This window comes from Octopus bimaculoides, chromosome 16 (genome assembly GCF_001194135.2).
Source record: "Octopus bimaculoides isolate UCB-OBI-ISO-001 chromosome 16, ASM119413v2, whole genome shotgun sequence".
Taxonomy (NCBI): Eukaryota; Metazoa; Mollusca; class Cephalopoda; order Octopoda; family Octopodidae; genus Octopus; species Octopus bimaculoides.
Genome location: NC_068996.1, coordinates 23545714 through 23558209, shown reverse-complemented (window position 1 = coordinate 23558209; position 12496 = coordinate 23545714). Strand labels below are relative to the sequence as shown.

General features: G+C 40.5%; 2 protein-coding genes across 2 annotated transcripts in view; one reads left to right on the top strand and one right to left on the bottom strand.

The window, feature by feature from the left end:
* LOC106868888 (endonuclease V) overlaps positions 1 to 12496 on the bottom strand; it is a 48715-nt gene that overhangs the window by 27086 nt on the left and 9133 nt on the right. The window lies entirely within an intron of this gene.
* Positions 12300 to 12496, top strand: part of LOC106868885 (uncharacterized) — a 39548-nt gene continuing 39351 nt past the window's right edge. Inside the window, exon 1 of the mRNA XM_052973589.1 lies at positions 12300 to 12419. Within this exon, the coding sequence (XP_052829549.1) occupies positions 12417 to 12419 (3 nt within the window). The 5' untranslated portion in view covers positions 12300 to 12416. The remainder of the gene's footprint in view (positions 12420 to 12496) is intronic.

Here is a 12496-nt window from a genome sequence, read left to right as displayed (position 1 = left end):
CATGGCACCTTGGGCGTCTTCCACTATATCTTCAGGCCAACCAAAGCTGTGTGAGAAGACCCGGCAAGCCAAGTGAGACCAAAATCCAAGGCCTCTGCAAGGGATGTAGCCAGCTCACTTACACGTAACGTTCCTTCATTGGACACTAAATTCCACTTGCGAAGACCTATTGAGGCAAGTGAAATCGAAATCAAACTAAATTTGTAGACTGGCACCCATGCCAACGTCTCTTTCATTGAACACTAAACTCAGCTTGCGAAGATCTGTTGGGGCAAGCAAAAGCGAAATCGTGATGACACCTGTACATGTGGAGCACTATGAGCACCGTTCAAGCGTGATCGTTGCCAGAGCACCAGCTGTCTGGCTTCTGTGCCGGTAGCATGTAAATAGCACCATTTAAGCCTGATCGTTACCAACGTCGCCTTCCTGGCACATGAAAAGACATTCGAGTGAGATCATTGCCAGCAGAGAGAGAGAGAGAGAGAGAGAGAGAGAGAGAGAGAGAGAGAGAGAGAGAGAGAGAGAGAGAGAGAGTAAAAATATGATGGAGGAAGTCCAGAGATCTATTACTTCTGTTGGCAACAAAAGGACTGGAAGGTAGGTTGTATGATTCTTGAGTATGAACGGCTGTACTCCATGGTAGTGAGATGTGGGCCCTGAATGCAGATGGCATGCATAGACTCCAGAGGAAGGAAGCTAGTATGCTTCAGTGGATATGCAACATTAGCATGCATGTACGACAAAGTGTGAACATGCTGAGAAGAAAAGTTGGGCATAAGAGGAATCAGATGCAATACGTAAGAGAGAAGACTATGTTGGTTTACACATATATGTATGGATGAAGACAGCTGTTTGAAGGCCAACTGCTGAAAGTGGATGGCACTCGTGGAAGAGAGAGACCCAAGAAGACATGAGATGAAGTAGTGAGGGCTGATCTCAAGATGCTGAGCTTCATTGAGAAGGTAGCAATGGACTGTGAGAAAACCCATGTGCCTCAGCAAAACTGAGTTCTGGAAGCACTGTGTGTTCCACCTATATGTAACTTAAAATTTTTCACACCTCCTACTCCAATAAACTAAACTATATCTCCCCCTCCCCACTCCTGCAGCCCAATCCTATCTTCCCTCTCCTACCTGCATTCATGTGAACTCTCTACTCATGCACCCTGGGCAATCCTGTACCATCCCATTTTGAGAGTATATCCTGGCACTTTGCCATCACCTCTCTCTCTCTCTCTCACTCTCGCTTTCTCTCTCTCCCTACATGTAACCATGTATCCATGTAACTCCTCTACAACAAAACACACATTTCTATCCCTCTGTCATACTCTAAATCTCTTATCACCTGGAACAAAGCCACCTCCTTCAATACCCACCACGACCCCCATCACAGGATCTTTGTCTTGCAAGTTAGTTGGTAACCTCACTGGTGCTGGTGCTATGCAAAAAGCAGCCAGTACACTCTGTAAAGTGGTTTGCACTAGGAAGGGCATCCAGTTGTAAAAATCATGCTAAAGCAGACCTCCTCACACTCTATTAAACTCCTCCCACTTCCCTGCAAGTAGGCCATTTCTCTCTTACTCTGACTGTCTCTCTGTCTTTTTCTCTAACTCTCGTCCACATTCTCTCCTTCTTTGTCCTACTAGGGTAACTAAATATCTCCTCTGTAACAAGATAGCTATCTTTGTTCCTCTATCATACTCTAGGTAAAAAAGCACTTGTGCTGGTGTCATGTAAAAGCACCCAGTACACTCTGTAAAGTGGTTGGCAAGAGGAAGGGCATCCAGCTGTAGAAGTCTTGCCAAAACAGATAACTGGAGCCTAGTTCAGATCTCTGGGTTGAAAGCTCTTGTCAAACCATCCAACCCATGCCAGCATGGAAACCAAGCATTAAATGATGATGATAATATATACATATATAAGATCAACTTCTTTTAGTTTACATCTACCAAATCCACGGAGTTACAGTAGAAGACACTTGTACAAGTGGAACTGAACCCAGAACCATATGGTTAGGAAAAAAGCTTCTTGTCACACAGCTATGCCTGCACCTATGTAGGCAGGAAATAAACAGATATAATTTTAGCAAAGATAAAGTATAACCATTTCAGTGAAGAAAAAAAGCTCATAAGAAAATTTTTTTTATCATATTTCATTTAAATAACATAACAGTTAATTAAACATGTTATTCTAAGCCATTTATTAACTGATCACCCACTACACTCTCGGAGTGGTTGGCATTAGGAAGGGCATCCAGCTGTAGAAACTCTGCCAAATCAGATTGGAGCCTGGTGTAGCCATCTGGTTCACCAGTCCTCAGTCAAATCGTCCAACCCATGTTAGGATGGAAAGCGGATGTTAAACGACAATGATGATGATGATGATGAATATATGAGTTGTACACAATGTCAATACTACATAATGGTATAAGGGAAAAAAATCATGTTTTATCTAATGTCTTAAATGATAGTTAAAACCCACCATCATCACCAAAAAAAATTTCTGAATCAATCACTTCTTTAAATTTTTTTGTGACTATTTGTGATTTCATTTTTTTTCAGTCTTTCTCTGTTGCCTTTTACTTGTTTCATTCATTGGATTACAGCCATGCTGGGGCATTGTTTTGTTTTGAGGATTTTAGTTGACATCAGTAGTAGTTTTTTTAAAAAGTCTAATACTGATTCTATCGGACTTTTTTGCTGAATTGCTAAGTTATGTGACATAAATAAAACCAACATCGGTTGTCAAGTGACAGTAGGACAAACCACATTTGAAAAAGACACACACACACCAGTCCTCAGTCAAATCGTCCAACCCATGCTAGCATGGAAAGCGGACGTTAAACGACAATGATGATGATGATGATATATATATATATATATATATATGTGGGGGGAGGAGTCACAAAAAACAAAAAAGACGAAGACAGGTGGTGTAGACAACAAACAGATGTATTAGTTTAATGCTTGGGAAGTGAAAAAGTCTTTAATGTTTCAAGCCTATGCTCTTCCACAGAAAGGAACAAGGAGAGAAAATAAAGAATGTGTAGTGGCTACAGAACTATTATGGCAATATATATAAATATATATATAAACACACACACACAATGCACTTCCACAAAGTTTCCATGTACCAAATTTACTCACAATTTGGTCATCCAAGGACCTTTAATAAGACACTTGCTCAAGGTGCCATGGAGTAGGACATAACTAAAATCACATGCTTGCAAAGCAAGTTTCTTAACCAGACAGTTATGCCTGCACATGTGACTCTTTTGTTTTAAATTTTGATATGAATTCAAAGTATTAACTATGCAAGCGTGGCTATGTAGTAAGAAGCTTGCTTCCTGACCAAATGATTCTGAGCTCAGTCCCACTGCATGGCACTTTGGGCTATAGTAGTGTCTACTACTGTAGCCTTGGGCCAACAAAGGCCTTATAAGTGCATTTGATAGATGGAAACTGAAAGAAGTCCATCGTGTATGTATATATGATGATGATGATATATATATATACACGATAGGCTTCTTTCAGTGCTCACTTTCCCTTCACTTTTCACTTCACTGTGTCCCTGCCATTTTTTCTCGTCCCTCCTTAATTCTTTTGTCCCTTTGCCTCTACCTGTCTCTCCTCTCTTCCAAAGGGACCAGCATTCGGCCAAGCCTAATCTTTCTTTCTTGGCCGGCCGTTGTCCGTGCAATATCGATATTCCTCCCTGTACTTGTGAAATCTTGTATCCCTGCTGTAAGGCTTTATTTCCACACACGCCAGCTTAATTTTATTCATCCTTAGTCGACAGACACCTCTTGTTACGTCCTGTTGTTATTTTTATTGTATTTATGTAACATTGTCAGTTTTTTTCCGTCCTTGTTTTTGTATACATTTGCTGCTTTCTTCCAAGGAATCTAATGCTCTTAGCTTAGTTTTTCCTTGGGGATGGCCAGATTGGAGCAATCTTGAGTACAACCAGCCGAAATTGCAAAGATAATCTGGAACTCAACTGAGGAAAGAAAACTTCGAATGACCCGTCCTTGTTTTCTTTGTATTGTCTATCTGGATGTTTTGTTGTCCCATTTTTGTATCACCTAACTGTCCGGATGTTTTGTGTTCTTGTCCCATTTTGTGTATATATATATAAATATATATATATATATATATAAATATATGTATATGTATATATTCTTTTACTTGTTTCAATCATTTGACTGTGGCCATGCTGGAGTACTGCCTTGAAAGGTTTTAGCCAAACAAATGGAACCCAGGACTTATCTTTTTAAGCTGAGTACATTATTCTATTGATTTCTTTTGCTGAACTGCTAAGTTACAGGGGTGTAATCACACCAACATCAGTCATCAAGCGGTGGGTTGGGGGAAAAACACAGACACAAGGACACACACATACGACAGGCTTCTTTCAGTTTCTGTCTACCAAATCCACTTGCAAGGCTTTGGTCGACCTGAGGCTATAGTAGAAGGTGCTTGCCCAAGACACCATGCAAAAAGACTTAACTCAGAACCATGTGGTTGGGAAGCAAGCTTTTTACCACACAGCCACACCAGCACCTGTATATGTATGTGTCTTTGTGTTTCTCCCCCAATGAAGGCAAACTTGCCAGTGCTGGTGTTACAAAAGAGCTACCCACTTGACAACCATACTGTAACTTAGTTCAGCAAAAGAAATTGATAGAATAAGTACCTGGCTTAAAGGTAGAAGAACTGGGGTCAATTCATTCAACTAAAAATTCAAGGTGGTGCCCCAGCATGAGTGACTGAAACAAGTAAAAGATAAAAGAAAAGATGCAAGAGGCCAAAATGACCACAATAACCAGGAATCCAGAGATACTTGTTGCTGTTGTTTTGCCATAGGTCAACCCTGATTGAGTAAATGTATAAGTAAATGCATTCTAGCCATGATCACTTCAGTTTTCATTTCAGACAGAATAGATCAAGCCATTATAACCTTCTCTAAAAACAATAAAATGTCATTTCAGATTTGGCATTAGGAAGGGCATCAAGCTGTGAAAACCATGCCAAAGCAGACAATGGAGTTCAACACAGTCCTCTGACTTGTCGCCTCCTATCAAACCATCTACCTTTTGCTGGCATGGAAGACATTAAACAATGCAATGGGCATGACAATTTGATAGAATTCAATAGGCTGGAAGATCATGTCTTCCTTCGATATCTTAGTTTTAGCATGGTTTCTATGGCTGAATATCCTACCTAACACTAGTTACATTACAGAGTGTACTGGGTGAATTTGTTTGTGGCACCAGCACTACAGATGACTTGCCGTCAATAAAAGAATACTCTCAAGTCTTGTGTTGTTGCCGCTTTAACTGATTACCAATTATTTCAAGAGTACTGGGTGTTTTTTTTGTAGTACCAGCACTGGTAAGTTTGCCTTCATTATCATCATCATCATCATCATCATCATTTAACATCTATTTTCCATGCTGGCATGGGTCAGATGATTTGACTGGAACTGGTAGACCAGAGACCTGCACCAGGTTCCAGTCTGATTTTGACATGGTTTCTACAGCTGGATCATCTTCCTAATGGCAACTACTCCAAGAATGTAATGGGTGCTTTTTACGTGCCACTGACACAAGTGCTATTTACATGTCATTGGCAACAGCCATGACTATGATTTCACGGGTGCCATTTACATGACACTGGCAATGGCCATGTCTACAGTTTCATTTGGCTTGATGAGTCTTCTCAAGCACAGCATATCACCAAAGGTCTCAGTCACTTGTCATCACCTCTGTGAGGCCCAATATTCAAAGATCATGCTTTACCACTTTGTCCCGCACCTCTGTGAAGCCTAACATTCGAAGATCATGCTACTGGCAACAGCTACAATTATGATTTGATGGGTGTCATTTACATGACACCAGCAACAGCCACTACTATGATTTCACTTGGCTTGACAAGTGTTCTCAAGCACAGCATATTGCCAAAGGTCTCAGTCACTAGTCATCACCTCCACAAGACCCAATATTCAAAGATCATGCTTCACCACCTCATTCCATGTCTTTCTGGGTCTACCTCTCGCATAGGTTCTCTCCACAGTTAGAGATTGGCACTTCTTTTACACAGCTGTTCTCGTCCATACACATCACATGACCAAATCAATGCAGTCGTCTCTCTTGCACACCAAATCTAATGCCTCTTACGCCCCACTTTTCTCTGAGGGCACTTACACTCTGTTGCTCATGCACACTGACATTGCACATCCAGCAAAGCATATTGGCTTCATTTTGGGCTGGACAAGTCATTAGGATCCAAGACAGTTCTCAATGGAGTTATTGAGAGAGGGTAGAAACACTGTTAGGGGAAGGGGTAATAGCATGGAGGCAAAAGTAGCATCAGGGTAAGAAAGGGTTAGAGGTAAAACAGTAGGGAAGTTGGAGGGGTCTAATGCTAGTCCTCATTATACAAAGATGAGTAGAATGGTATGTAAAGGAAAGATGGAAGTGAGTAGTGCAAAGGAGAAGGGAAAAGTATTTATCAAGGAATTAGTGAGAGAGGGTCAGGGCGATAAGGGTGATGAAGAAGCAGGATGAGGGAGAAGGATGAAGGGTTGAGTAGGAGAAGATGCAATGCTACCCTCATGTTATATATGGGTTGGTAAAATGGTGCAATATCATCATCCATTTTCCTTTCCAGGCATGGGTTTGATGGGTAACTTGCCACCTGTTACAGTTCCTTGTCATCAACTTCATGTGGTTCAGAGTCCTAAGGTCAACACTTCATCTAATATCTTTCTCAGTCTTGGTCTTCCATAGGCTTCTTTCACTTAGATTGCATGATAAAGATGACAATGATGATGATGATGATATAAGACATATAAAGCAAACATTCTCCACTGGAGGTATAATATCAGTTTTAGATTTTAGCACAAGTCCAGCAATTTTGGGGTATAGGGTAAGTCAATTACATCAACACCAAATCTCAACTGGTATGTATTTTATCAACCCTGAAAGGATGAAAAGCTAAGCTGACCTCAGTGGAATTTGAACTCAGAATGTAAAGATGGATGAAATGCTGCTGAGCATCTTGCCCAGTGTGCTAACAATGCTGCCAGCTTGCCACCTTATTTTTTAAATGTTGCCAGCAGGTGGCTACAAAAAATTGAACTCTGTATCTTTCAGATAGATACCAGCTGAGTGCTTTGTACCATTAAGCTGAGCAGCCCCTGACAACTGGAGGTATAATACCAGCAAGTATGAATGACAACACAGAAGCAAGCTGAGAGAGAAAATTGACAACGAGGAATTAGCTGTTGTATGCTTGAGATAAAACCTATATAGGTATGTTTATCTTTTATTCTTTTACATGTTTCAGTCATTAAACTACAGCCATGCTGGAGCACTACCTTGAAGGGTTTTAGTAGATTATATTGAACCCGGTAATTAATATAAACTTGGTACTTATTCTCTCAGTCTCTTTTCAATGGATCACTAAGTTACATGGATGTAAACAAACCAAAATTAGTTGTCAAGTGGTGAGAAACAAATACAAAAACATATACACACACTCTTTTCCTATACAGTCAGTCATTTCCTACTTTCCTCCAACTCCCATCCACCAAAATCATATGTATCTCTGTTCACTCCCTACCTCTTATCCACCATCCACAACAGCCACCTCTAAACCCTCTCAATCTCTACAGTTGTCACCTACTCTCTCTTACCTCCTTAATTGTAGCCATATTCAGTTGAAGGTGATGTTTTTGCAAGCTGCATGGTAACCTCACTAGTGCTGGTGCCACAAAAACGTATTCAGTATATGCTATTAAGTGATTGCCATTAGGAATAACATTCAGCCACAGGAAACCATTCCAAAATAGACATTGGAGCAGATCCTGTCAGACCATCTTACCCTTCCAACATGGAACCTAGGTGTTAAATGATATCTGTGTATCTGTCTATCTACACACACACACACACACACACATCACTATCATTTAATGTCCATTTTCCATGCTGCCATGGGTTGGAGAGTTTGACAGGATCTAAAAATATACATCATCATCATCATCATCATTTAACGTCCGCTTTCCATGGGTTGGACGATTGGACGATTTGACTGAAGACTGGTGAAACTGGATGGCAACACCAGGCTCCAATATATATATATATACTAGTGTGCATGAATGTCAGGACACAAATGAACTGAGAGAAAAAAAAATTGAAATAAGAGGGATCAAGTGTTGTATGCAGCAAGAAAGAAGACCGCATGTGATGTGTATGGAGATAGGCAATTGTATAAAAATGTGCCTCCCACTCAAAGTAAATGGAATCTGCAGATGGTGGCTTTGGAAGTGCTGAAGTCAGATTCTGACTGGTGTCAGTACTTTGGGAGAAGATCCACTTGCCTGTCTAGGTGTAATGAAATATGTTAAAATTATGTTAAATATTATCATCATCATCATCTTCATTTAATGTCTGCTTTCCACACTGGCATGGGTTAGACGGTTTGATTGGAACTGATAAGTCAGAAGGCTGCACCAGGTTTCAGTCTGATTTGGCATGGTTTCTATGGCTGGATTCCCTTCCTTACGTCAACTTCTCCAAGAGTGTAATGGGTGCTTTTTATGTGCCACTGGCATGGGTGCCATTTCATGATTCTAGCAACAATTTCACAGGTGCTATTTACATGACACTGACAATAGCCACAACTATGATTTCACTTGGCTTGACAAGTCTTCTCGAGCACAGCATATGGTGAAAGGTCTCAGTCACTCGACATTGCTTCCATTAGGCCTGACGTTTGAAGATCATGCTACCAGCAACAGCCATGATTACGATTTCACATGATTATGATTTCACATGACACTGGCAACGGCCACAACTACGAGTCTTCTCCTCAGGTACAGCATATCACCAAAGCTCTTGGTCACTTGTCATCATCTCCATTATGCCCAACATTCGAATATCATGCTTCACTACCTCGTTCCATGTCTTCCTGGGTCTGTATCTTCCACAGGTTCCCTCCACAATTAGAGATTGGTACTTCCTTACACAAGAGTCCTCATTCATACACATCATATGACCATACCAGTGCAGTCGTCTCTCTTGCTCACACCACATCTGATGCCTCTTAATCCCAGTTATTTTCTCAAGACATTTATGCTCTGTCATGCATGCACACTGACATTGCACATCCAGTGAAGCACACTAGACATATCTTTCAATAGACATATATATGTAGACATACACACACATATATGAGGGTGTGTGGCTTAGTGGTTAGGGGTATTTGACTCAGTCATAAGGTCGTGAACCTAATTCTTGGTAGTGTGTTGTATCCTTGAACAGGACACTTTATTTCACTTTGCTCCAGTCCACTCAGCTGGCAAAAATGAGCAGTATTTGTATTTTAAAAGGCCAGCCTTGCCACATTTTGTGTCATGCTGAATCTCCCAGAGAACTACATTTAAGGTATTCATGTCTGTGGGGTGCTCAGCCAGTTGCACATTAATTCGTGAATAGGTTGTTCTGTTGATCAGATCAACTAGAACACTCATTGTCACAACTCATGGAGTGCTAGTTTAAAGTTAAATACACACACACACACGCACACACACATACACACACAGGCATGTGTCACTTGGCATATATGCGAATCTCATCATCATCATCATTACTTTATATCCATCTTCCATGCTAGCATGGTTTGGACTGCCTTTACAATGGTATGATACATTTTGGACAATGAGCAAAAAAGAAGACAAAATAAGAGGGATAAGTTTCAACAAAGGTGGTTGTAATAGTTTAATACTTAAAAGGAAGGGAAAGAGTCTTGATGTTTCAGGTGCTAGTCCTTCATCAGAGAAAAAAGGAAAGAAAAGGAAGAATGGGAAAAAAATAGAGGAAAGGTGGTGGAAAAGAAGGAACAAAAATTGCGAGCAGGAATGCAGTTCTGTGGAGAGGAGTTGCAATGGGGCATCTATTAGGGAGGTTGGCTTATAGGGATGTATGTGTGGTATGTGGTTTCTTGGGTGTGTGTGTGAGGGTATGTGGAGATGTGCAAATGTGGCATGGTAGTGGTGTAGGATAGTGGGGAAGTATTGGAGGATGGTGTGATTGATGTGGCACTGGCATCAACCACTCTTGGATGGTGCTTTTTACATGCTACCGGCATGGGTGCCAGTCAGGTGGCACTGGCATCAGCCACAACAACAATTTCACTTGACTCAGCAGGTCTTCTCAAGTACAGAATATTGAGTGACAATTCAAGGATACTTTTAAATGGGCCAGTTATGCGACACTGGTATCGGCTACGGATACAATCTCACTTGGCTAGCTGAGCCTTCTCAAGCAGCTGGGTTATATATATATATATATATATATATATATACGTAATGCAATGAAAAGACAAAGAAAATTCTTTAACACATTTTTTATTATAAATTACATGTTTCCATACTATCTCCCATTTACAACGCCAGTTTATGCGAAAATTCTAAAAGAAAAATTACGTGATATTCACAGCGTTAAGCATTGGAGAAGCATGTCCTCTGACTCGCATCAAAGGCGTGCTATTACAATACACACACATACACACATGTATCTACACATCATCATCATCATTTTATGTCTGTTGTCCAATTTGCCTGAAAACTGGTAAGCCGGGGAGCTGCACCAGGTTCCCATCTGATTTGGCAAGATTCCTAGTTGGATGCCCTGCCTAATGCCAACCACTCTGAGAGTGTAGTGGGTGTTTTTTATGTCCTACTGACATGGGTGTCATTGACCCGACACAGGCATTGGCCACGACTATGGTCTCCCTTGGCTTGACAGGTCTACACAAGCACAGTATATCAGCATAGATCTTGGTCACCTGTCACTGCCTCCACGAGGCCCAACACTCAAATGGTACTATTACATGTCACCAGCATGGGTACCAGTCAGACAGCACTGGCGTCAGCCACAACTATGATTTCACTTGACTTGACAGGTCTTCACAAGCACAGTATATAGCCCAACATTTGAAGGGTGCTTTTAATGGGCCAGTTACGTGACACTGGCATTGGTCACAACTACTGTCTCACATGACTTGACAGGTTCTCATGCACAGCATATTGCCAAGGGTTTCAGTTGCTTGTCATTGCCTCCTTGAGGCTCAACATTCAAAGATCATGTTTCACACATGTATATATTCATACATATACATATATATGCATACATGGTCTGATCAATAAGCTTCCGGCCTGTTGCCACAGTAATGAAGCCAAAGCACGCAAAGTGAAGCCACTTGGCACATATTGACCTTCAACTCTGCTGTGCATGCGCACTAAGTTTTAACATTCTAGCTCACTTCCGCAGTTTACAACAGTGCTTGAAAGGAAGGTGTGTAGCGTGTGATCATCATATTGATCATGACAGAGAAAGTTAAGCAGAGAATCTGCATCAAAATTTACCAAAAGCTTAGTGATACCTGCTCAGAGGCCTATGCAAAGTTTTCAAAAACTTTTCATCTTTCTCAACATAATGAAGGAGATCTTGTGCAACTGAAACCCGAGTGTCTTTTTGGTCAGCTGAAAACAATTTTGGAACAAACTTGGCACAGCAGAAATGAGCCAGAAAGCTAAAACTAGTGTGCATGCACAGCAGAGTTCAAGATCAATCTGTGCCAAGTGGCTTCACTCTGCATGCTTTAGCTTTATTACTATGGCAACGGTCCAGATACTTATTGATCAGACCTTGTATATACATACATAAATAGTCTCTTTAAACTTCCAGTCAACATATATTTCTGCTGCATGGATATCTTATGTAGTGTCTGTTTGCATCCTATTAATTTAGCTGCATTAAGATTTCATCCAGGTTAAACATATCCATGCAGCTTTATTCAAGGTGCTGCCACTAGTAGAGTTTGAAACGAGCTAAAATATAATGGTTTTGACACTCTTATAATTTAGGAAAGAGACATTTGTGTTGAGAGGAGAATGTAGCAGAGGTAGTAGGGAGAAATATATGGCTTTAAAATCCATTATCAGTTCATTTCAAGAGTAACCCTCAAGTTTAGAAGTAGTAATCAGAAAGGCTATGTACTAAATTAGGTCAGAGTATTTTTCGTCCACTAGCCTTAAGTAAACTAGACAGACAGATATCATTTCTGCAATAAATAAATACACTAAGAGTCATTAAGTCAGTTAGAACTTAAAAATATACAATACAAAGAATACATGTGCATATATATATATATATATATATATATACACTTTTTGGCTGACTGAGGTGGATTCGGTTATGTTTTCAGATCTGTGTCGATGTGGAATGTTACTTGTTCATGCTTGCACAGTTTGCTAGCATAGTCAAATTTACTGCTGGAATACCGTATTGATGAAGGAAATTGAGTATTTATCACTCATAATCCAGAAACGCGTCTACGGTTAATCTTCGGAATGGTTAGTTTTCATTGTTTTTTCTTCTTGTTTTTGCCTTTGTGAGTTACAAGTGATGCTATCTGTGGGAGTCTCAGCTT